General features: G+C 44.2%; 1 protein-coding gene across 1 annotated transcript in view; it reads left to right on the forward strand.

The window, feature by feature from the left end:
• astn2 (astrotactin 2) overlaps window positions 1-27,946 on the forward strand; it is a gene marked incomplete at both ends in the record, with an annotated part of 632,381 nt that overhangs the window by 61,549 nt on the left and 542,886 nt on the right. Inside the window, one exon of the mRNA XM_083657387.1 lies at window positions 24,877-25,064. Within this exon, the coding sequence (XP_083513513.1) occupies window positions 24,877-25,064 (188 nt within the window). The remainder of the gene's footprint in view (window positions 1-24,876; window positions 25,065-27,946) is intronic.

Here is a 27,946-nt window from a genome sequence, read left to right on the forward strand (position 1 = left end):
ATAGAGCCAGCTAAAGTGAACATGTTGGACAGGTCACAGAGCACAGCTAAAGTGAGCATGTTGGACAGGTCATAGAGCCAGCTAAAGTGAGCATGTTGGACAGGTCACAGAGCACAGCTAAAGTGAGCATGTTGGACAGGTCATAGAGCCAGCTAAAGTGAACATGTTGGACAGGTCACAGAGCCAGCTAAAGTGAACATGTTGGACAGGTCACAGAGCACAGCTAAAGTGAGCATGTTGGACAGGTCATAGAGCCAGCTAAAGTGAACATGTTGGACAGGTCACAGAGCCAGCTAAAGTGAGCATGTTGGACAGGTCATAGAGCCAGCTAAAGTGAGCATGTTGGACAGGTCACAGAGCACAGCTAAAGTGAGCATGTTGGACAGGTCACAGAACCAGCTAAAGTGAGCATGTTGGACAGGTCAGAGAGCCAGCTAAAGTGAGCATGTTGGACAGGTCACAGAGCCAGCTAAAGTGAGCATGTTGGACAGGTCACAGAGCCAGCTAAAGTGAACATGTTGGACAGGTCATAGAGCCAGCTAAAGTGAGCATGTTGGACAGGTCATAGAGCACAGCTAAAGTGAGCATGTTGGACAGGTCAGAGGTCACAGAGCCAGCTAAAGTGAGCATGTTGGACAGGTCACAGAGCCAGCTAAAGTGAGCATGTTGGACAGGTCACAGAGCCAGCTAAAGTGAGCATGTTGGACAGGTCACAGAGCACAGCTAAAGTGAGCATGTTGGACAGGTCACAGAGCACAGCTAAAGTGAGCATGTTGGACAGGTCACAGAGCACAGCTAAAGTGAGCATGTTGGACAGGTCACAGAGCCAGCTAAAGTGAGCATGTTGGACAGGTCACAGAGCACAGCTAAAGTGAGCATGTTGGACAGGTCATAGAGCCAGCTAAAGTGAGCATGTTGGACAGGTCATAGAGCACAGCTAAAGTGAGCATGTTGGACAGGTCACAGAGCCAGCTAAAGTGAGCATGTTGGACAGGTCATAGAGCACAGCTAAAGTGAGCATGTTGGACAGGTCATAGAGCACAGCTAAAGTGAGCATGTTGGACAGGTCACAGAGCCAGCTAAAGTGAGCATGTTGGACAGGTCACAGAGCACAGCTAAAGTGAGCATGTTGGACAGGTCACAGAGCACAGCTAAAGTGAGCATGTTGGACAGGTCACAGAGCCAGCTAAAGTGAGCATGTTGGACAGGTCACAGAGCCAGCTAAAGTGAGCATGTTGGACAGGTCAGAGGTCACAGAGCCAGCTAAAGTGAGCATGTTGGACAGGTCATAGAGCACAGCTAAAGTGAGCATGTTGGACAGGTCATAGAGCCAGCTAAAGTGAGCATGTTGGACAGGTCATAGAGCACAGCTAAAGTGAGCATGTTGGACAGGTCATAGAGCACAGCTAAAGTGAGCATGTTGGACAGGTCACAGAGCACAGCTAAAGTGAGCATGTTGGACAGGTCACAGAGCCAGCTAAAGTGAGCATGTTGGACAGGTCATAGAGCCAGCTAAAGTGAGCATGTTGGACAGGTCATAGAGCACAGCTAAAGTGAGCATGTTGGACAGGTCATAGAGCACAGCTAAAGTGAGCATGTTGGACAGGTCACAGAGCCAGCTAAAGTGAGCATGTTGGACAGGTCAGAGGTCACAGAGCCAGCTAAAGTGAGCATGTTGGACAGGTCATAGAGCACAGCTAAAGTGAGCATGTTGGACAGGTCACAGAGCCAGCTAAAGTGAGCATGTTGGACAGGTCACAGAGCCAGCTAAAGTGAGCATGTTGGACAGGTCAGAGGTCACAGAGCCAGCTAAAGTGAGCATGTTGGACAGGTCAGAGGTCACAGAGCCAGCTAAAGTGGGCATGTTGGACAGGTCACAGAGCCAGCTAAAGTGAGCATGTTGGACAGGTCACAGAGCCAGCTAAAGTGAGCATGTTGGACAGGTCACAGAGCACAGCTAAAGTGAGCATGTTGGACAGGTCAGAGGTCACAGAGCCAGCTAAAGTGAGCATGTTGGACAGGTCAGAGGTCACAGAGCCAGCTAAAGTGAGCATGTTGGACAGGTCAGAGGTCACAGAGCCAGCTAAAGTGAGCATGTTGGACAGGTCAGAGGTCACAGAGCCAGCTAAAGTGAGCATGTTGGACAGGTCAGAGGTCAAAGAGCCAGCTAAAGTGAGCATATTGGACAGGCCTCGCGGTGTGTTTGCCGTACAGTGCACCACTGATTTATCTCCAGTGACAGCGGCCCCAGCACAGCATGCCAATGCCATTACCGTCATTAATCATGCACGACATGGCCATGCCCACAGGAAATTAATTAACTCTTAACAATCAGGCCAGACACATGATTTAGACCCCGTCTTCACAGATGAAATAGGGAAACATTTAGCGAGAGGATGGCTGGGAGGGAGACAGACAGATGAGAGAGGGGACGTGAGAGAGACGAGAGAGTACAGAGAGAGAGAGCACCAGTACAAACTAAAGATGGCCGACGCTGACATAAAGTGTCTCGTACGGACTTTAATTAGTGTCAGAACGTTCAGCTTTTGAATGACTGTCAGTGCTCTGGCTGAATGGTCTTAACAGCTTATGGCACGTTCCTAAATGTGTCTCCATGATACGGCTGAGTGCAGAACACTGGAGCGCATCAAACGCCACCACTTCTCCTTCATTAGGGAAGAGCGTAGCGCTTCGTGCTGCCGGCCCTTAGCCGTAACTCCATCAAGTGAAATCATCTAGATCTCATTTAGATGTGTGATCATCACCACATTTGATTTCTCATTCATGTTGACAATGATTTAATGTCCAGATGTTTGGTGTCCAAACGTCTGGTGTCTCTAATCGCTTGAAGGCTGCACTGAATCCTCTAGATTGGCTAGCAGCTATAGAGATTAATGGTGTATGTGTATTTGGGATTTGACTAAGTCCCCTACCTTTCCATGTGTGCTCCCACGTTGGCATTTAATCCTGCCAGAGATTTATAGCCTGTTTTTACACTACTTCCTGCATCCTCTCAGCTTCCCGGCTATCTCAGTGACGCTGAACTTGATTTGGACTGAGACTGTGTTTATAACTAGTTTAGTTTTGTTCATGAGATTAGTTACATTATTACTGACATTTGTGTGCTGATTGAAAGGTGCAAAAAGAATTGCGGAATGTTTGGGAACAGAATTGGGAGGTAGAATGAAGATTTAGATCCTTTTAGTCTGTACAATAAGACAATTTATTGAGTATTTCTTAATGATTATCGGGCATCTGACACACCAGTCTGACAACCAGGAACAGTTCATCTGGCATAGCACGGATAACCAGGAACAGACGGTGACTACCGGAGACACAGAATGGGCGGCCCAAATCACTTCTTCTAAGTAGAGGAAACAGATGGATTCAAAGTTAACGACGCATGACAATGGTCAAGCGGGATGAGCAAATGTCCGACTCTGTGCGGCAACATTTGTAAGAATGCTAGAGGCCTGAAGATTCGCCAGTCAAGGATGAAGTCCACCGAGCGATTGCAAGTGACAACACGCATACGTGTTGTACGTGTTGAGACGGAAGAGCAGCCAGGTCTGGAAACACCTCCTAGAGCCCGGAGCCTCCAAGTGTCTCAAGCACTTTCTCCAGACATCTGAGAAGACCTGAATAAACCATGCAAGGCAACTGAGTAGCAGCAGTTTGATCAGTACATAGATAGATGGAGGTCTGAAAGTTAAGAGGCTGCATGCGTACAAGGGGATTCTTCAGGAGTCAATACGTTGGTGTTGGACTGGGGAGGTGGGTGGGACGAAACACAGCTCCGGAGAATACGTCCTGCCGGCCACGGAGGTGAGTGAACAGGAAGAGGGTCATGACGTGATGACCTCGGCTATATATACTGAGCACGTCCTCTTTGGTGATTGGCTCAGCAGACGGAGATGTCATAACGTCATAACCGACGTCATAACCGACATCATATTGACAGATGACGTGGGCTGATTGGCTATTGAGGATGGGGTGATGTATGGTGACTAGACTGTATCTTCATTCATGAAATTCGGTCGAGACCCCATGATGATGCTGATAGTGACGTAAGGAATACGATAGGTGGCATGGCGGCTCAGAGATTAGCATTGTTAGCAACAAGGGCCTACAGTAGGTGGATTACTTGGCCCTGGTCCTCTCTGTGCAGGGTTTGCATGCGCTCCCCATGTTTCTGTGGGCTGAATGAGGAGGTAAAGAAAATGAATAATTCATTCAATAAGATGTGCAGCAGGTATCTCCCTCCCATCTGCTACTTTATCTGTGGATTAAAGACAAACAAAACAACATTTGAACATGTCCCAAAAACATTTCAACGTAAATCAAGACTTAAGTGGACACAGTTTTATGGGGACACAAAGTACAAAGTACCCTACATCTATCAAGTGTATCTATATTGCATGAATGGAATAATTTCAGAATTGAGGCACCCTCAACACTTGGAAAAATGCCCGTGAGCCAGAGTGAGATTGATGGTGACCTTAAAATTGAATAGTTGAGCATTTTGTCGCTGGGGTGGAACCAACTGTAACATTTCAACATGTACAGTACACTGAGCTCAACTATCCATTTTATATTTTCATTCTTTTTCTTATTGGTCCTCATTCAGTTATAAATTATTTCTATGCGTCAGTTTTCAACTCTTCATAGCCAGTGTTATATCAGTTTTAAACGACATTGAAATCTATTCGCTCTCTCCCTCTCTTTCTCTCATATGTTTGTCGTTGCCAAGAATGACTTCTCTTGTGCAGGACTTATTGGAGAACTCACTGAGAATGCAATGTAAAATTTGCATACATCAATGTAATTATGATGGAGCAGAGAAATCAAAGTTGGAATGGTGATTATGGTGATGCGTTGTGCGTGTGCGTTTGGTGTTTGTTTTGTCTGTTAGTGCATGTGTGAGTATTTGTATGTGTGTCATGTTGTGTTATTCTCTGTTCAGAACAGGAGGTGTAGGTCACAAAACTTATCCAAACGCCCCCTTGGCCTTGGGGTGCCATATGTTATCTGCTCTGGGAACAGAAAAAGCATATGCTCTCTTTCAAAGCTTTCAGCAAGCACAGCACACATAATCCAGTATTTATTTTGGAATTGTTGATATTTTATTTTGTAAAATTACTTTTTATTAAGTGGAATGGATATAGGCATTTTGCCTTCTTTAGCTGTTATTGGTGTCAAGCTCTCTCCTTATCGCTCTGGTCTTATACCTGCTTTCCCCCACCTGCAGCACTGTACACAAAGGTCTGGCTGTCAGGTGGTTGTGGTATTATTTATTTATAAAGACATATTTCAGTTAAATTTAGGACATTAATATATTAATTCCTCTATATTCAGTTTTATCCTCTAGGACACTACACAGAGACTACGCAATAGTGTCCTAGCATCTGTGATTAGTGACAGACCACAAAACGTAATCACCGCGAACTAGGTTGTAACGCAGTTAACCGATTCCTACTAACAGTAGCGTGAATATTGTAAACACATAATCATGGGCAAGATCACGGCATTAATTATTATATTATTATAGTGTTGTGAAATAAATTAAAGGAGAATTGAGTTATTTTTCAACCTGCATATTATTTTCATATTTGTTTATGTATGACTAAGTAATGTGAACAGAAATCTTTGAAATCGGTGCAGTACTGAGTGACCAAGATCGCTTCAGTTGGCAGCCGCTTTTCCCACACGCCTCTACTGCACTAAACAAGCTTGTTTTTTACCACTGATAGGATCAGATTATTCCAAAGGGATAGCTTCCACACTGCTCACCTGGCTTAATCCAAGTCTCCACAAGCCCTGAGATGCCAAGTTGACTTGAAAGGATGTCATTTACACCCTGCTTATATAGCCCTATGTGCACCTGGACGACGTGCCTGAGTTATTCTTCCTGGAGCACCTGACTCCAGTGCAGATTTCAGCTAAAAACAGGCTGTAAATAACAGACACAATAGGCCGTGTCTGCAGGTGGGAAGCCGGTACAAGGGTATGACTCCTGGTCGCTGCACTAGCACCTCCTCTTGTCGGTCGGGGCGCCTGTTCAGCGGGGAGGAGAACTGGGGGGGGAATAACATGTCCCTCTGCATGCGCTGTATCCTCCTGGTGAAGCTCCTCACTGTCAGATGAAAAGAAGCAGCATGATGACTCCACATGCATTGGAGGAGTCATGTGAGAGAGTCTCTACACCCTCCCCAGATCGGCAGAAGGGGTGGGGCAAAGACCGGGGCCGCTGAGGCAGGGGGAAATTGGCCATGAACAACAGATAGCCAAAGTCACACCCCCTTCCGCTTTAGGGATATGAACCGCGGGATTTTATCCGCCATTCATTTCTCCATAGACATTTCATAAAATGCTTATAAAAATAGGTTTGCTTGGTCAAACCAAGCGCTTCTGCAACATTTTGAATCAGGAGAGACCATATAACATTTCACTCGAAGCAAAACATGTTGGGAAAAAAAATCTTTTTTGTTTTTTTGGGTTGGTGATTCTAAATATAGCTGAATCGTTTGGTTTGTCCAAGTAAAACTATTTTAATAAGCATTCTACAAAATGTCTATGGTTTGTACGCCTAAACTTTGACTTTGGCTCTCTATCGGGAGAAAATAAATAAGGGGGGTGGGGCGCGCACAACGCTTCTCATCGAGTGTCTACACTGCACGTCTTGAGTGTCTACACTGCACGTCTTGAGTGTCTACACTGCACGTCTTGAGTGTCTACACTGCACGTCTTGAGGGCATAGGGGTTTCACTTCTTGTGTTGGTAGCAAGCTGCAGATGTTAAATTCTATTTTTTTATTTTGACTTTCCTTGTCAGAACTGATGATGATACACTTAAATTGAGTTGTATTCTCCTTTTAAAGCAGACCTTTGCAACTGCTAAAGCGCAGTATAATATCTCTGGGTTAATGCATTTTGTCCATCCTATTTGACCGAGGTCTCAATTAAGAGAGGCCAAAACAAAGGATTACTAAATGATAATGTGTGTATTCTTGCACCCTTACCTCCCACTTTGGCACCATTGGACGAGCCCCACCGCTGGACCAGCTTGACATTGTAGATGAGAGAGAAGACATGTGGAATGTGAATAGGTGTCTTGCTAATGGGATTGCGGTGTTGTAGAGGAAGCCGACGCACTCAGCAGATAAGGAGACTGTTGATCCCGTTAATGTGTCACTTTCACTACATTAGGGCTCTGATTTTTTGGCCATCTGCCTGACTAATCCTGAACAGCACAAGAGACAAACCATTTAGAGATCCACACATACATTACCCTCTTATTGTGTCTTGTTGGTATAGGCCAAGGATGCCAAGTTCCTGTAGAATGGAGTTTTGGTCTTAGAAATGATGGTACGCTACACAAGTACAACGATTTTGTACTTTTTAAAGTTTTCTTATAATGCTATACTTTTACTTGAGTAATGTAAAGCCCCATGCAGCAGCTTTTCCAAGTTTTGCTATTGGAGAAACTGCGCTCTCTGCGTGCATTAGCATCGGTATCGATATCATCGTTCAAAGTAAAAAAAACACCGCGGCAGAAAGCTCTATGTACATCGGGTACTCACCACGTGATGAAATAATAATCCATAGTTAAGTGAAAAGTCATTTTCGTAGCAAATCCGCACCGAGTTACTTCCTTGTTTTCATGAAGACAGCGCTTCCGCTGTACAGCGCACGCGTGCATGCTGCCTCCGGGACGCAAGCACCAAACTGCTTAGTCCCAGGAGAGGCCTTTGGAGGGCGCTGTGTGACCAATAGAGGTGACATTCTCCCTGCTACAAGTCACTGTACCATCTTCAATGACTAAAAAGCTGTTATATTAAGGTGAAAAAGTTACCGATTGGGGCTTTAAATAATAGATATTCGTGCTTACACCTGCACAGTCACACTCATACCTATGAGTGACACACAGAATGTGTTCTTTGTTAATGAGAGATAAAGCAGGTCTCATTGTGCCACTGCAGGGCCAATAACAAGAAGCAGTTATGTGTTTATTCTACGTACTCCGTCACACCACGCTCCCAAAGCTCTGTCGCTCCCACCATGAAGCAAACGCTGTTCTATCATTCATGGCTTACTACTTACTACTTAGTCTTTGTTGTCGTACTATTGGTTAGGAAAAATATGTAAGGAAATATTTGTGATATATTTGTGATAAAGATATATTTATCTTTGTGGAGAAATGTTGAATGTATCATACTGTTTGATTTGCCCATAAGAACAGCACAAAGCATACTGTATGCGACTATAAAAGTAAATAAATGATTTTGCTTTACTTCAGGCACTCAGGCACCCTACCCTCTAGTAGGGCTGTTCGATTTTGCCTAAAAATTTAATTGACGATTTTTTCTCTAAAAACTCGATTTCCGATTTCGATTTCGATTTTTTTATACTATTATACTTCTCTAAACATTTGTTGCCTTGCAGAGCTATTCTTTTCCTCTTTTTTTCATAAGTGACAAATTACGCTTTTACTCTGAAGGCAGAACAACCCAACTTCCTGTTTTAGCCTAACTTGCTATACCTAACTTCCTTGCTGTTGCTTGCTAACCTGCAGTCACTTGACACTGGTGGATAGGCGCTTTTGGAGGTGAGTCCTAACGTTACTCGGTGGCCTCACGTGTTGTTATGTGAACTAAAGGCAACATTTCAGCGTCCAGTGATAGCGTCTTTGTTCGTGCGCGCGTGTGTGTGTTGTGGTAATCGTTATCTTGCACAGCACGCAGTGCAAAACGCTGCTCAGTGCTCACACACTGTGGTTTTTGGAGGGGTTGAAATAAGTTCATTGCTGCTGTCTTTAGTAGCCAGCGTCACAGCCTTAGCCTTAGTCACAGCCTCCCAGAGAGACTTTACAGCGGGGAGAAAAGACGAGTAGTGTCATGTAGGCGTGCTGCTACAGCACGCCTACATGACAGAGAGCCGCCCCACCGTAACGTAATTACCCTAGTTAAAACATTTTTTTTTACGATTTTCATTTTTTTAACATCGTCCTATCTAATGAATTCGATTACGATTCAAAATGGATTTATCGAGCAGCCCTACCCTCTAGTACTGTTACTTGACTGCTGCACCCTGGCTCTGTTTGTGTTCTGAAGTCACATGTCACCTTCTCCTTCATGCTGGAAGGCTGACGGGTGATGTCTGTGAAAATGACGATGTGTCTTTCATTAGGAGCCGGTCACTAGCTGCCCCGGGCCAATGGCCACCGCTGTGACCGAGCACTGTAAGGAGCACGCGTCCGTGTGGACATCAGCGATAAGGCCTGAGTGGCGCTGGCAGGCCCAATCGTTAACAGAAGATCCTTCAGAGGAGCCCAGTCAGAAGTAGGGGTGTCAAAAATAATCGATTATAAGATGCATCGCGATGCGGATGTGCATCGATTCACAAATGTCATTCGATTATTACTTTTTTTTTTTTTTATAATCGAATAAAAGAATAATGCAGTTGTTTATTTGGATCATAATACAATGCAAATCCAAATGCACTTTTATTTTAAAAGTAGCCACACAGTGAGAAAAAAGAAAGTGAGAAAAAATAAATCATGTATTGCGGAAAAAAGTGATGCATCGATTGAAGATGCATCGAGATGCATCGATAATCGTAATCGAATCGAATTGTAGCCCTCTGAATCGTAATCGAATTGAATCGTAGCCCTCTGAATCGTAATCGAATTGAATCGTAGCCCTCTGAATCGTAATCGAATCGAATCGTGAGGCCAGTGAAGATTCACAGCCCTAGTCAGAAGGCTACGGAACTAAGCTGGTCTCACTGTGCTCAAATCCAATGACGTTCTCCCTCCTCCCTTTGCGTTAGCTGCGATGGCTGTCACTCTTGATCACATCTGTATTCAGAGCAAATAGCGTACTGGTTTTGCTTCTGTCACTGTAAACAAGCAATCTGTAGCTGGCCACTGGTCACAATGCAATTGGAATTACTTCCATTAAATGGGGCATTTGCTCAGGCCTGACTGGAGTGCCAAATTCTGATATTAGTACCATGAAGTTGGTCTTAGTGCCATTTTACCACACAAGTTTCATCAATCACGCAGAAGTAGTGGAAAATGAATCTTTTTTTACTAAGTGAGTTTCTTCTTCCCTGTTGTAATTCAGTGGTGCATCACAGTCAAATGATTAAAGGTGTGTTTAAAAAAAGACCCGTCATAAGAAATGCACGCAGCAGCGTCTGCCCAGCGGCAGAGAAGATGCGCTCTGACAGGACAGAGGTCCCCGGGTGCACAGGCACCGCTGTGTTAGTGCTGTCGCGGCGCACGCCCACCACAGCGGCACAAATCTTTTGAAGTCGCAGTCGTCCGTTCGTTTGTGTGTTGGGATGCGTCTGTCATCGCCTTCCAAAGCATGCTGGGATACCTGGCAACACGCTGAGAGGAGGGGCCGAATTCAAACGGAAAGACAGCCAATGCAGCTGCAGCACCAAGCAGTGAATGGCGGCGGGGGGGGGGTGAGGGGGGGGTGGCGACTGTGACTTCAAAGGAGTGGTGTCGCTGCGGGGGGCATGCGCCATCAGGCCTGGCAATCCTACTCGGTTGACCCACCAGTCCAGTGGATTTGTATGAAGTGATGGAGGCATTACTTTGAAAGTAGCTCTCCACTTTTTGCTCATATAGAATGGACATAGTATCGTGATTGGGAGCACTATGATACATGACGAACACTGTGAATAGATTGCACTATGGAGATGACATCAAAGTCCAGTAGGTGGCGGTAATGCACCAGATAAGTAGGGGTGGGGGGAAAAATCGATACACCATAGTATCGCGATATTTTCCCTGACGATATTGTATCGATATTTGGACGCCAAGTATCGATTATTTATTTTTATTTTTTATTTTTTGCAGACCATGCCATGCCAGGCCACCGGGCATCTGCCCGAAGCGCCCGATGTTGCAGTTCGCGCCTGCAGTGGCGTATTGAGTCCAGAGAAGCTTAATAATGTAGCCTACGTGTGGGGCAAAAACAAAACAAAACAAAAAAAACACTGCATGTTTTACTTCCGGTGAGGTCAAGGAAAAGGTATATAATATCGCAATATTCAATATATCGCAATACTAGCATATCGCAATACTATCGTATCGTGACTCAAGTATCGTTTTAGTATCGTATCGTGGGCATCTGGTGATTCCCACCCCTACAGATAAGGATGCCCAACCGCCATAAAACACAAAAGAAGAGGAAGAATTATTTTTGGGTAATTTTCGCATTTGGACTAACCGGCTTCAATGACGCAATTCAAACAGTCGTTAACCGTTAAGATTAATCGATGTGATACACAACAAACAATACATGGATGGATTTGTGTTGGACATTTCTAATGAACACAATTGGATCCTGCGGTGCTGATTGAGCTGGCAGCATCCTCCCCCTAACAATGACACCTAAGCTAGCGACAGCTTTTTTAAATGAGCATCTATTGTATGTGTGTGTGGGGGGGTTTGGTGTAGCCCTTTTGGAGCATCAACACCAAGCCACATGGACAACAACACCTCTGTAGCTCCCCGAGGGGTAGCCAGCCATGCATGAAGTATGAACCTGCCTTATGGCCAAGCCACAGCAGCAGTGACATACTCGCACGGAGCTGTGGCCGCCCCCCCCCTCAAATTGGTTTCTTCGGGGGCATGTCAACGAAGAGATTAGATACTGTAGCTGTGCAAACTTTTAATAACCCGTTGGAGAAACACGTTTTAATCATACCAAAATCAACTGAGGAAAAACTATTGCCAACTCACAGTTCACTGATAAGTCCATCTTAACAGCCTGTGTAGACAGAGCCACATGGCCATGGCAATATCTGCCTGATTATTACAGGTAGCATTTCTCCCATCAATATCACAGGAGGTAGGGAGAGAGAGAGGGGTCAAACAACATCCCCACACCATTGCAATCTATTTCCCCCCAAAGGACATGCTTGGGCAGCTAATACGACTTTCTGGTGATAAGAAAGTGGATGACGGTCGTCTGGGTAGTGTAGCAGTAAAATCCCTGCCTACCAACACGGGGGGTTGCACGTTCGCATCCTTGGTCGGCCGTCCATACAGGCACAATTATTGGCTGGTGCCTGCGGGAGGTAAGACGGATTGAGAGTATGTGTCCTGGTCGCTGCACTAGCGCCTCCTCTGGTCGGTCGGGGCACCTGTTCAGAGGGAAGGGTTACTGGGTGGAATAGCGTGATCCTATGCTGATCCTATCCTGATCGTGATCCTATTATCCGTGCTACGTCCTACCGTTGAGGCTCCCGCTGTCAGGTGAAAAGAAGCGGCTGGCAACAGCAGCTCATGTGTCGGAGGAAGCAGGGCGCTAGTCTACGGCTCTCCCCAGATGGGCAGAGGGGGTGGAGCAGCGACCGGGGCTGCAGGGGGAATAATTGGCGAAGTACAATTGGGGAGAAAATGTGATAAAATCGAGGGGGGAAAAGAACGAAAGAAAGTGGATGACAACTGGTAGAAGCATCAGACAGTCAGCTTCTTTGGCCAAATAGATTTGTTCTCCTATGATGACCACATAAAGTTAAGTGAAGTTTCAACATGTGTTCCAGTTCCCCTGCTTAGTGTGCTTGATATGCATCACAAGCTATCCTAGCATTATGCTACCCAGCTAATTTAGGGCTTGCTTCACATGGAGAATGAATGGAGATAGGAATAATAACTGCTTGGCAGATGGATGGATGGTGCAGGAGTATTGTGTGGCGGTTTCTATTCATAAGCAAGCTGTTTATTATAGTTGTCAGTGGTAAAGGAGTGGTGGAGTTTTAAAGGTCACAGAGCATCCTCTAAGAACAACTTCCTGAACATTACTGCCCTGATTCTAATATAATATTTTCCGTAGCTGGAGAGATGCAGCTCCTAACAGTACACTCTGAACATTTTGCTTCTCATCTGTCTGTTTCATCTGACGTCGTTGCTGTAACAGAGCCTCCGACACCCCGCTGACAGTGTGGAGTAAAGCTTGTGTTGTAGGCAGCAGTTGGACACTTGACAAGGACATACAGTAAGATGGTAAAAAGGTGTTGTTGGGGAACCGCTGAGGCGGATAGTAGTGTGTGTATAGAGACACTGCATGAAATAGGCCACGCCCATCACGGGGGAAAGTGCCCCATTCACTTCCACACACCAGCGTCATTTTCCTTGAATTAAACACAGCTAAAAGCTGTTGTGTGGTGGGGCTGTACAGACAAGACAAGTAAAAAATCACCAGTTAAAGCTTTTTCGTACTCCCGAGCAAAACAAGGAAGCCATTGAGAATTGGCGAGAAGAAAAATGTGGATCTAGCTGTCAAGGAAGTAAGTTGGAGGGTTCATCTTCCGTATATATGATCTTTGTGTGCAACACGCGGCCATGCACGCGACATAGGAGAACGCCAGGATTTGGGGGGGAGTTTTTGTTTCCCCCCGTTTTGGGCGTGGTTTCTGAATGATGACGCGCTCCACAGTGTCTCTATGGTTGTGTTCATCGTCATAGTTTGTCGGACATAACAACTGACTAAGGGGGGGGGCAGGAGTTAACACAAATGTTGCAAATGGTTGATATACAGTAGCAATTAAAAAGTAGATAGTGTAAAAGAAACCAGTTGCATATGTGCAGTAATATTATTTATTTCAAAATTACTACCCAAAGCTGTCTCATTGTTTTGTTTTTGTTTTTTTGTACACTTTCCTTTTATTTTGAGAAAGTGGAATTTTGCTATTATGTCACTGATATGTGACATGTAGTCCGTATGTATGTATGTATGTATGCATGTATGCATGTATGCATGTATGCATATATGTACTATGCATGTATGTATGTATGTACTGTATGTATGCATGTATGTATGCATGTATATATGTATGCATGTATGTATGCATGTATATATGTATGCATGTATGTATGCATGTATATATGTATGCATGTATGTATGCATGTATATATGTATGCATGTATGTATGCATGTATATATGTATGCATGTATGTATGCATGTATATATGTATGCATGTATGTATGCATGTATGCATATATGTATGCATGTATGTATGCATGTATATATGTATGCATGTATGTATGCATGCATGCATGTATGCATGTATGTATGTATGCATGTATGTATGCATACATGCATGTATGCATGTATGCATGTATGCATGTATGTATGTATGTATGCATGCATGTGTTACTACATGCAGCATACTATACAGTACCTCTATAAAAAGTACCCCCCCCCTCTCTCTCGCCCCCTTGAACTTCCTCTGCCCCTATTCATTCTGTCACTCTCATCAACCCCTCCTACAGATGCTGTGGTTCTTCATCTCTCCTCATGTCCTCCCCTCGCCTCTCTTCATTCTGTGTGTGTGTGTGTGGCATAATCAGTCCTGCTGCTGTCAGAAGCATATTGATGATGACGGTATAATTAGCTCAGGTTCTGTGGCTGAGGTGCCTCATGGTGATGAAATGTTGGTTGTAGTCTAGTCATCCAGATCCAACCGAATTAGGGCATGAATGCCTGCTGCTGTACACCCACGGTAACAACTACTTCAAAACACACACGCACGTGCGCGCACACACACACACACACACGCACACGCACACGCACACACACCAGATCTCGCTGTCTGGCAGGTCTGTGTACAAAACCAAGAGGGGGGAAACATCATTTTCTTGATGCCTTTTTAATTGTGTTCATTTCCAGTGGTCTTTATGAGAATGCCAGGCAGCTATTTCATTAGTGATTGTAATAAGACGATAGGATGAGTTACTTGTTGGGCGTTAAAGCAGAAAGGAGACCTTGCTGCACGCCGCCTTCTTTTTTTTTTCCAGCCAATGCTGCATGTGGCAACATACTGGATAGCAGATAGCTCACACACCAGGTCATTTAGAAACGCTAACGACACACTTAGCATTTGGGGGATGGGAGGAGATGACATTTCGGCCATTTAGTGTCTAATCAAAGATGCATTTCTCCTGCTGAGGAACTGTTCAAACAAACAAAAAGCAGTTGGAAAAGTCAAATGTCAAATATTCAAATATAAGGTATACGAGGGATCAGCCGAGCAGCATTTTGGTAAACAAACCGCGTCACTGGGTGGCAACGGCAATGGAACCCTATGGAGCCCAAGTGGCGCGAGGCTTGAGTGTCTGACTCTAGCCGGCTTGACTCTGTTTACATTTTAAAAACGGCGACAGTTCACACAACTTTAACACGACGACGTGTATATATTATACATCAAACTCTTGAGCTACTTCTGCTCTCATTCAGAATGTCAAAATATAAGCGATGTGATGTATAGTTTTTGAGATGTTAACGTTTGTTTGGCACAACTCATACTATTAACTGCCGCGGGGTTCCGCATTTCTGGGTGTCAAGTGATGTCATGCTGATTTGTCCTATAGAATGCCTAGGAGGTCTGCTAATATTCAAGCTACTTTTCAAGTGTCTGATTGCGACCCCCTCTCCACTCTCTCTCTCTCTCAACTTGCAATTCTAATTGAAAAATGCTCTATTTGGCATGCATGGCAATGTCAGTGTTGCCAAATCAATTAAATGTATAAAACAATGATAACTGAGCAACAACAACAATACAATTTGGATTAAAATAATGACATAGCCAGTGGGAGAATGTGTTTATAACTCTCTCTCTTCCCCCGTCTCTCTCTCTCCATCTCTCTCCTCTCCTTCTCTGTCCTTGCTTCTATTTTGGGCTGAGATATTTAGACTCGTTGAGCTCGTGAAAGTCCATCATTACCCTCTCTGATATGAATTATTGAATATGCATCTGCCCATTGCATTGAGAGTGGCAGCCAGGCAGCGAGGCATCCGTACTGTTATAGGCAGCGTGAGCGGGCCAGACGTGGGGCACACTCGGTGGGGAGACTGAGTACTGTTACGGTGAAAACACACCGCACGCGTCTCCTGCACGTAAGCTGCGCGGCGCGACCATTTGCGACCTTGTGCGCAGCCAGTTTTCATTAGGACACCATGTTAACAGATCTGTCAGTCCACACCGAATTGCGCGCAGCGCGCCGCTCAGCTCAGCTCCGCGGACGCTCAGGGCCGCTCAGCTCAGCCTGGAGTTCTATTTTCCTGCGCGGCCGTCTGCGCCTGTGAGCGACTCTGTCAAGTTGAACAGATCAGATAAGGGCAGACAGGAACTCCGAAACCGGACATTCGTCAAATAAAACCAATTTCAAAGTAAAATAATGTTTATTTACGTTGTTGATTGCCCCTTTGGAAGTGTGAAAAGAGAGAAAGAGCAGTGGGAGAGGGGGAGCGGCTTCTAGGGGCTCATTGCCTGCGGAGCAACAAGTAGAGAGCTAGGACTCGCCTTCTCTCTACAACAGCACGCACTGGGAAAACGGGAGGAGAACAGACAAATGATGCAATTGCATTTTATAAGGAAGGTAGCCATTAACTGTTATCCCAAACATATTACTTTAGATATTTATGTCATCATTTACTTGGCCATGATAATGAAGACAGGAGATTTGGGGCAAAATATATAGCGGACGAGCAGAGTGCAAGTGAGCTGCGCTCTCTGTGTGGACACTTTAAGCGACTTCTGCGCGGAGGTGCGCTGCGCGGCGCATGCGCGCAATTTTCGCGTCTGGTATGTCCCCAGCGTTAGGCAGCGTGAGCGGGCCAGACGTGGGGCACACTCAGTGGGGAGACTGAGTACTGCGTTGACTGCCACATGTGTAAATGGCAGAGAGAGAGAGAGTGCCTTTAGGCTGCCAGCTTTCATCAGCCTAAGTGTTGATGACAGACTGTCAGGGAGCTGTCAGGCCCACAGCCTGCGCTCCTATCATCACCTTTCAACTGATGAAGGCTGACCTTTTGGTGTGTGTGTGTGTGTGTGTGTGTGTGTGTGTGTGTGTGTGTGTGTGTGTGTGTGTGTGTGTGTGTGTGTGTGTGTGTGAGAGAGAGAGAGAGAGAGAGAGAGAGAGATCGGGGGGAGGGGGGTGCATGCATTTGCAAGCTTCCGCACAATACACACCTCCTATCGAATACCTGGGAACCCATATTTCTTCTCTGTGTCTGTAGGCTTTGTTTTTCCACTTAATATCTTTGCAGTGCAAGATGAAATTGACAGTGATTACCCCATCAAATAGGTTCCAGTTTTTTTTATTCATGCAATAGGTTTAGTTAGGGATGCACCGATGTGAAAATTTTGGCCGGTACCGATAATCGATATTAACATTGCTGTTATATGGACGATGACCGATATTTACCGATGTCGATCTGTATAAAAACACATTTCTATGATAATAACATTTTGTGCATACTGAAAAACACATGTAACATATAAACACTGTGAATTTGAAAAAGTTATGCATTTCTTTATTTCCAAAACATTTGGAAAAGCCCATAAATCATAGATTTATCACAATTTTTCCTCTCAATGGGAACATTTTGGCTGGTACCGATAACCGATATATTAAAATTGCAACGTTGGACCGATGCCGATATGTTAAAAAATGACTAACATCTGCCGATATATGATCACTGATATATCGTGCATCCCTAAACTAAATGATCACAGACTTCTTCCGATTATGTATTGATCATGTAAATACGTAGTAACAACGATGAACATGCACAGTTGCGTGTTCTCAAAATGAATCCGAACAGAAGAGAAATTGAGTATAGCAGCAACTGAGGTTGTGGTCTGAAGATAAGGATGAACGAGAGTGTGTACAGTAAATGAGGGGTACAGTGCTTCACCTGGTCATTTTGTAGTTCTTTCACAGCTCTCTACACCAACCCTCTTTGGATCGTTAATAATCAAGTTTCGCATAATTAATATTTGGAGGAAGTCATTTTTCACCACCATCGAAAAACCATCCTTGTGCTAATTGGATAATTTTTCATAGTACTAAATACTACGGACTGTCTTCTTACTTTAAACACTTGAACGTCAGCCATACAGCTTGACGGCCTATAGTTTTAAATTTGAATTCGTTTTCAGTCTCATTAGGAATGATGTGAATGAAAACGGCTTATTTTCTTTCAGTACACATTTTTGTTGAGCTTCAGGGTATCAACGATTGTTGTATTGATATTCAGGGCTTAGGGTTAGGAGCTAAATATGCGCGCAAAGGCTGGCGAGAGCACAGGGTACTCCTCCTCATCTTCATTGTTATTATCATCATCTCCACCATTTCTAATATGTTTTGCCCTTGGCTCTGGGCTCGGCACACTCACCATCATTATTGCTGTGGGTGCCAGCAGTGGAGCGAATGGTTGTTTTTTTTGATAATATAATTAGCAGCAAACACTATACCCGCAATTGATTCTTTAATGAAAAAAGTTGTCAAAAAAAAACTTCTAATCTCCTCCATTTGTTTTTCCGTGCCGCTTGGGTAGCTTTGTTTATTTATTTATTTATTTATTTATTTTGTGTATTTCTCTTGTAGTAAGTGGTGCAGTAGCAACTAGCAAGGAAAATCAGTTCAAAGGCAAGTGGAAGTCGAGTGTGGAATATGGCTAACTGTGTTCACGGCAGCCATTTTGAGTGTCATAGCAGGGTAAACACAGGTGTAACCGGTAACATTAACGAGGGCCCTGGCACTCAATGGAACGGGACCTTCATGAATGTTATGGGTTACACCTGTTTTGACAACTCAAAATGGATGCTGTGAAAAGGGTCTACTACAAAACTCGTCAAAATAATTTAGTTTGGAGTAATTTCTGATATGTTGTCTTTTTTGGGGCCCTCTGACCAAAAGGCAGCCACCTATCTTTGCTAATGGCAAGACTGCCCTTGGCTATGTTAAAGCAGCTACGAGCAATATTTTCAATTGTTATTAAACAGTCTAAATTGAATATCGATGCCTCGCATCTTACCTCTTAATAGTAGATGAGACCAACGCCGAGTAGTCTCGCTTGAACCCCGAGTGAATCGGCCAGTGTTGTCTTGATGATTAGTCTGTCTGCGTCCGGGGCAGATCAGGAAGTGAAATGAAACGGTTTGCGGCAGCCACTTCGGCCATAACCACAAAATAACAAAATAACTTCCAAACAAACTGTTAGAATCTAACGAGAGATGTTCGCGAGAGTAGCAAGCCCCTGGATGTAGCGAGCATGGCGTTCTCCTTGTTTATGGTCTGTTGTTAGGCAGCGCGAAAACGGTTGAAGGCAGGCAGCTGCCGTAAACTGTTTTGTTTCACTTCCTGGTCTATCCGGCCCGCCGGTAGACGGACACAGACTCTATAATCATCAAGAGAGCAATCTCCGATTCACATGGCTTTGGTCTGAGGCTCTGAGCTACTATTATAGGTAAGATGTGATGCATCAATATTACATTTAGACTGTTTAATAACAATCGAAAATCTTGCTCGTAGCTGCTTTAATTAATACGGTAAATACATGTAAATAAATAATTAATATAAATAATACTTGTTGACTTGTTTGATTGCAGCAAACATCATTTTATCTCAATCAAAGGTTCTTTCAGCATCGCATTATCCCAAAACGCTTTCACCTCTCAATGCTGTAGGAGGTCATGGATGTGAAGATGACAGGGAAGAAGGTTTGAAGTTAATAACGCACTCAGCACTTCTTGCCAAACACGGCCATTGAGGATTAAAAAGAGAGAGATGAAGAGGGAGAAGTGATAGAGAGGGAGAGAGAGGAAAGATAAACAGGAAACTAGATGGATGGATAGGAAGACAGGAAGAAGCAGAGCGAGTCCTTGTAGGGTCACCAGGCCTGGTAATAAGACTTGTGCTGACATTGATGAATGTTCAATAGATGTCACTCAGGGATATGTGGAGCACCTGCAGACGGGACTGAGCCAAGAAGAACAAGGCTTCATCAAGGATTTGGGCCAAGCTCCAAACAAGCCTGTCTCCTTTGTTATGCGAGTGAAGAGGGACGGCGTAAATATCAAAGAGCAAAGCAAGGTTTTCATCTTTGTTTTGATTGTTTTTCACTTTCGCTTTTACCTCTCAGTAACAAATCACTAATGCAATGCTTTGGTAGATTATTGAAAATAATAATGATACTACCACTACTACTACTACTACTACTACTAATAATAATAATAATACACATTTATTTTGGAATCCCAATGAATTTGAGCTTTAATGTATAATGCCGTCTAACAATTCACACTCTCGTAGTGACCATATATAAATAAAGTATCCTATCGCCATCAACAAGTGAGGGCATTTTGTTAGAGTTGAAGTCGGTCTCCCATCTGTTGTCACTTGGGCATATCGGTATTGATAGTATTCTGTTACATCACCACACGGCCATTTTGGTAGGAAGACAACAGGTGATTGTGATCAATTAACAGGTGATTACAATCAAGTGACACGTACAGCCAATGAGCTGTGTTTATTGTAGCGCCATATTGGTAGGAAAAAGGCTTGTGACGTCATCGGAATACTATGAATACACTGTAATACTAATAACCATGATAACTCGTGGTCATCAGCTTCAAGCTTTTAGCCTGCTGGTTTATGGTTAGTCAGAAATGCTTCTGAGAGCCACCTGAAACAAACTTCTGAAAGGCCTGACTCTTCATGGTTTTTTAGAACATTGCGATAGCGATAGGATGGGTGCTTAAAGCCCCCCTCCAATGTATGTTGTCATTTTTGCGATATTTCATATGTTTCTAACTAAGTCATGTCCTGACGATGTTGATTAGCCACACTGTTTGCCACATATTTATTGACAAATAACTTAATTTTGTGCTCAAGTTAGAAAAAAGTTTGTTAGATGCTAAAATGGGAAGATGACGTATGACTATAAATGGAAATATAAGTCACACGTAATGACAATTTGATTCTGAATGAGGATGAGCTGGCATGTTAAGTAGCTAGCTAGCTGTTAGCTACATTAGCTAAGCCTGCTGTCTGATGCTGTAACAACCTTTGTCGGGCTCAAAACGCCACTGAGTGACCAAAACACTATATCGCTAACTATTTAGAGTGAGAAAAAGGCGATTTTAAATAGTGTGGAGTTTCCCTATGATGGCTTTGTAGATAAAAAATGTGCTAATGAATGAAGCCATCTGCAGTAATGTAATAAGGTCAAACCTGCCCTTTTGTGACAACGATGATGTGAGTGATTTAGTATTCAGAAGGAAACATAAAGCTCTGTGATAAACTGTGTCTATAGCCTGAAGTGAGGTCACAGAGGCGCGCATATAAATAATAATTGCTGCGGAGGTGGGCGGGTGCTTGGATGTTACTGTTCCGTAGAGTCACATTCTCAAACTGATTCACCCCCTCCCTCTCTACGAGTCCGACCGTCCCATCCGGACTTCAGGGACATTCTGAAATCCTCTCAGAACTGAATATATGTTTATATATATATATATATATGCTTTATGTTCACAATGCTGATGATAGACCCTTGTCACGGGGGCCATTTTGTGCCAAAAAGGCAGGGTAAACACAGGTGCAAGCAACACACTAATGAGGATTTCCAAATTCCAATCATGGAAGTTGGAAACCGGCATTAGTGTTTTGCTCGCACCTGTGTTTACCCTGCCTTTTTGTCACAAAATGCCCCCCGTGAAAAGGGTCTTTTATTAACCATCAGAATAACACAGGTTTTCAAAATGTGATGTATTAAGGCCCAATTATACTCCATTTTCATCCGTAAATAAGGGCGTCCGTTTCAAACGGTGTAATCGTCACTGCCCACATACTTCCATGCGTCTTTCACGTTGGTATCATGTTAAGCAATACATCCACCAGTGGGCAGTAGAGAGTCAAATGTATGAGTGTGTGTGTAGTTTTCCTCCGTTTCATGCGTATCCGTAAGCTTTCAGATGACGGACAGAAAACGGACGAAATGAACGCAGAGTACGGACAGAAGGCTCTGTCCGTCTCCGTCTCCGTCTTTAGCGTTGAGTATAATTGGGCCTTTACGCTTTAAGGATCCAACCTGAAGGTGCGTCACCATTTCTTTGTGGTTCATCAAATGCCGTACATTTCCGATTTGCTCCAGGTGCTTTTGTGAAGTTTACAATGGCATTTCTCCGGCTTGTCCTTGGGAGTTAGTCCTTGCTGGGCGCGCACAGGCGTTACTCACACACACACACACACATACAGTACACACACACACACACATGATGTGTGCGTCTAGTTCTGCACGTCGTGCACACACAAACAGTGTTTCTCCTAATGAATTACAAACGGACCTCGCGGCTATACCCCTATATACTGGTACCATCTGGCTCGGTGCCCATTGACAACTCTCTCACAGCACAAAAGACAAGGACGCACACACACACACGCACACACACACACACACGCACGCACGCACAGACACACACACACACACACACACACTCCTTTGTCTTTAAATAGCATAGCAAGCTTGCTTCCTCATCTGCATACAGTTTAAAGCTACGTATTGTAACAGACCCTGGAAACTATATCACTGTTACTGTCCATACATCCTGCTTTTCATTACTTGTATTATCACAAGATTCTGCTTTTTCCTGTTTTTCCGCAAGAAAATCACTTTGTTGTGGTTTGGCTTGAAGCATGTACATGTCAGTGTTCTGCATAATCCCAGTTATTTGAAGGTATCTGAAGCACATACAGTGCTGCATGTGGACAAAGTTCAAAGGTACATTTGACAGTGAAGCTTTATTTTAAACAGTAACAGATGGCAAGGAAGGACTACCTCACTGTTAGCCCACATGAATACAGTGACGCATGCAAAGCCTCATCCACTGTCAGGGTCAAAGGTCAACCAGCATATATCTTGATTTTTATTTTTTATTTTTTTCACTGCCTACAAATAATGTATCATAGGCTGTAGTCAGCAATTGACCCTCTGACTGGCGAGTTACAAGGGAGGAGGAAGGTTTTGTAAATCCTTTGAAAGATTTACTTTAGAAAATTCCTCTTAGAGAAAGATTTACTTTCAGAAAATCCTCTTAGAGAGATTTACATATTTTGAAATATTTGTTTATGATAAAAATATAATGCAGTATTATTATATGAAGGGCATGAAGGAATGTTATAGACAAAACCGGAAAAAATTCCTACTTCCCAGTTGCCCTTGAAGTCCTGTGTGTGCGTGTGCGTGTGCGTGAGCGTGCGTGCGTGTGCGTGTGCGTGTGTGTGTGTGTGTGTGTGTGTGTGCGCGTGCGTGCGTGTGTGTATACTGTATGTGTGGAGGTGGGATGATGGGGTCACTGGTGAGCAGAGCTCACATAACCCTCCCTTGCCACCCATGTCCGCTGACCCAGAGTCAGCAGGTTAATAACCATTGCCAGTGAAAGCCATCCATCATTGGGTACCTGCCACTGATCAGGGAGCAGCAGATGTCCATGCCCTTGTCACCCAGCCACATGACCAATAGTGCATCAAGCCTCACAAACCAGAAGCTACCTGAGGCTTCTCCGTACTCATCTAGTGAACAACCACCCTCAGGTGATACTGTAGTAGCATTCTAGCATTATAGTCTCGTGCCATTATCCAATTTGGCAATCCCCCTGCCCTCATTTTCCTGTCTTCTTGCCATTTGCCATCTAACTGGCTATTTATTTATTTATTTATTTATTTATTTATTTATTTATTTATTTATTTATTTATTTATTTATTTATTTATTTATTTTTCAAACGTGTGGGGGGTTGAATCTAAAAAAATTAGTGCAGGGTAATGCATCAATATGATCTTATTAAATAATTTTCTCTTCAATGTATCCAGCTGGACTTTGATGTTGTACACTTTTATGCTAATGCCAGCGGCGGCTAGGAGCTAATGTGTGGTTTATGTTTACAAGATGCTTGCTGATTTATGGAGATAAGAGGACGGTGCATGGTGAAACAGCATTTCTACAACTGCTAACGACAGGCAAATTGAACGGCGCTTGATAAATCGCACAGTGACATCGCCTTTGTCTGAAGACTGTACTGCCTGTTTCTGGGGCCCACAACATAAACACATGTAAAGGAATCCTTCCTTTACATAACACATCGCCAACGATCATTCATTTTCCTCATCATTCCAGTGGCGCTGTATTGATCGCGACGGTTGATTTACTACGACACTTGCCAATTATCAATTTTGGATTTACGAGCAAAAATCCCCGACTGATAACCCGGGTGAAAAGTTTTTCATCATAAAGATGTCAGTACATCTAAGCAATGCAATTACAAGTAGACAATCTTTAGCGTATTGACTGCATAGCTAAAGCTTATGATAACAGGCTTAGAAGTCTAGTCTATTCCCAGTCATCAAAGAGTTCTCGTGTTGATGCAGTCGGGTTTCTGGGAGCAGTCCTGACGTGCATGGAGAGACGAGGCACTGCACTGGAATACTAATGCACCAACTTAACACTCACACCTGAATGCTGGATTATTGCTCACAGACTGATCTGCTTTTTATTGATATGAAATAACAGATAGCATATGAGCAGAGATGTTAGGACACCTGCATCTCTCTCTCAGCATGATCTCATCTCTTAACAGTTGATAGGGACAGGGGGGGGGGGGAATCGTTACAGCATAGTATTGCGATATTTTGTGTGGCAATATATCGTATCGCACGAATGCCGAGTATGGCAATATTTAATCATAGAAATTGTCAAGTGCACGCAACATTTATGGCAGGTTTTTACGACAGTGACGGTCGGTCTGTCTGCCGCAATAAAATTGATTGAAGTGAGATCAACAGACTGGAAACTTTATCTCATTAGATAAAGCATATGTTGACAAAGTTTTTTCCCCCTTTGGTGACATAATTTGCAGTTGAAAAACGTAATTGCAAAAGAAGAAGAAAAAAGCAAAATATATCAATATTTCTGACATCACAATATTGTATTGTGACTTAAATATCGTGATGATATCGTATTGTAGGGGTCTCTGGTGACTATGTCCCTTTCTCCCTCTCGCCTGGTCCTCCACAGAGATGTCAGGCACAGGAGAAGACATCTCCCAGGTGCACTGGAAGCAGCAGTGGTTGGAGAACGGAACGCTGTACTTCCACGTCTCCATGACGGAGTCGGAGCTGCTCGCCCAGACCACTCAGCCCACGTCCCGGGAGCCAGCTCACGTCCAGCATGAGCATATGCACCTGCTGCACATCTCAGTGATGGTATGTGGTGTACACACACACACACACACACACACACGCACACGCACACACACTCACAAACGCACACATGCACAAACGCACACACACACCACACACACACACACACACACACACACACTCACACGCGCACAAATGCACGCACACACACGAACACACACACACGTCGCACACACGCGCGCGCGCACACACACACAACATGCACGCGCATACACACCACACACACAATGCACGCGCACACACACACACCACACACACACACCACACACACGCACACGCACACACACACACACACACACACACACAGGTGTCTGTTATTCCGTTTGCTGGACACGAGCACTCTCACTCTCTTAACCTCTACCTCCACACCCTGTGGGAACTACTTCCTCTAGACTAGAAAATACACTCCTATGCAGCCCAGATCTGTATCTCCACTCTACTAGCCATCTGTGCTTCTCTGCGTGGTGCACACACACACACACACACACACACACACACACACACACACACACACACACACACACATGCGCCCACACACACACTTACACACACACATACACACACACACACACACACACACACACACACACACACACACACACACACACGTACACACACACACACACACACACACACACACACACACACACACACACACTGTGGGGACCTGGCCACAGATGCAATAGTGAAAGCCAGAGTCAGCATGCGAGCTGAAAAGAAGAGTCTTTTCTAAGTGCAGGGAAAAGGAAAAGGGGCTTGAGGAGTCTAAGTGAACCTCAGGTTCCTCCCAGGTGGGGTGGCTCTGCTGCCCCTGCAGTGGTCTACTCTGCAGAACAGAAGGAGGGTGGGTCTGAGCCAGGCTACAGTGTCTGGAGCCTGGGCCTGTTCTGAGGAGAGAGGCACCATGTCCAGGTTCTAATGCCAGGTGTCCCAGTCCACTCTCTGCTGCCACAGTGCTCCCTGCAGCCTCTGACATAACTCTAATCCAGTGTATTCAACCTTGTTGTGCCAAGGCACACTTTTGACATTGATAAAAAACAGCACACCTCCATCGCAAATGTTACAAAATGAAACATAGTAGCTAGCATCTTATTACGTTTTTGCTTTCTTTTGACCCCTCGTTTGTAGTGGGCTCTTCATCTGGGTGAGGTTTGGAATAGGGATGGGGCCGATCCAATACCGGTATCGGGTGCCAATATTGGCACTAATTATCGGATCGGATCGGATGGGAATCTGTTTTTTTGTTGTTGTTTTTTTGCAATTCCAGCGCGGGCCACACAGCCGTAATTTGCCCATGTATAATAGTATCCTTCTTTGCCTTGTATATTTTCTTAATTTTGTCTGTTTTTTGCAAGGTATATTAAAAAAAAACTTTAATTGGCCAAATCTTTGCCTATACTGTATATTCAAGAAAAATATTGGTATCGGCATAATATCGGTATCGGCAGATATCCAAATTCAGGTATCGGATCGGAAGTGAAAAAATGTGGATCGGTGCATCCCTAGTTTGAAAGGACCTTTATCAGGAGCATCAAGTCCACAGTCTGTATTTTTCCTCTTCAAATGTGTGCTGGTCTGGGAGAACCCTTCACATGTCACATGTGTGCTGGTCTGGGAGAACCCTTCACATGTCACATGTGTGCTGGTCTGGGAGAACCCTTCACATGTCACAATGTGTGCTGGTCTGGGAGAACCCTTCACATGTCACAATGTGTGCTGGTCTGGGAGAACCCTTCACATGTCACCATGTGTGCTGGTCTGGGAGAACCCTTCACATGTCACATGTGTGCTGGTCTGGGAGAACCCTTCACATGTCACAATGTGTGCTGGTCTGGGAGAACCCTTCACATGTCACAATGTGTGCTGGTCTGGGAGAACCCTTCACATGTCACAATGTGTGCTGGTCTGGGAGAACCCTTCACATGTCACCGTTGGCAATGAGCAAAAGTAGGTTGAAAACGAGGGTTTTTGTGTGGGGGGGGTATTTTTGCCTTTATTAGATAGGACAGTAGGCAGAGAGGAAAGGTGGGGGCAGAGAGAGGGGATGACATGCGGCAAAGGACCTCGGGTCGGATTCGACCCCGCGAGGGACCGACCCTCGGTCGCACGCGCGCGCTACCGGGTGAGCCACCAGGTGAGCCACCAGGTGAGCCACCAGGTGAGCCACCAGGATGCACGTGTTTTGCCTACTTTCATCTCCATAATTAGTACATCATGGCCGACAATTATTTTCATAAAGCAAAAGGGGAAGTATTTATTCTTATGGTTTTGGTGGAATGCCACTGTACTGTAGAAAATGGAATGTTGTGGAGTGTTCAAAGCCATTTTTCTCACTTCTTTACTTTTAGGCATATAAAATACTCATCACTTTTGATCTGAGAGAGCTATCTCATTCATTAAAAAAGTTATATATAGGGGAGTTTCACATTTATGGAAATGTATATATAAAAATTTAAATGTAAAGTTTTCACCATCTGAAGGGTTTTTGCAGGCCACCCCACAGATATTTATCCATCTTTCTTCTTAGCATTGTAACTTGTTCTAACCGCATCATCTACCTACATCTCTTTCTCTTCTCTTGTTTGAAATCAACAATGTCATAGGCTACAAATTGCGCTACCGCCACCTACAGGCATAGAAGAGTTGCGCTACTCTTCTATGGGTGATGTAGTCCTCAACTAGAGCTGTATGAAACTATTAAAACAATTATTTGGTTTGGCGCAACTTCAGGTTTCTCTTTTCTTCCCTTAATTCGTATGGACCAATTAAGAGAAATTGGACAATTTCAGGTAACACTTTACAATAACGTACACAAATCCTATAGTAGTTACTGATAAACTAACCATTAACTAATCGCCAGTTAATCATTCGCTAATGAAAAATTT

This window comes from Poromitra crassiceps (genome assembly GCF_964638095.1).
Source record: "Poromitra crassiceps genome assembly, chromosome: 21".
NCBI lineage: Eukaryota > Metazoa > Chordata > Actinopteri > Beryciformes > Melamphaidae > Poromitra > Poromitra crassiceps.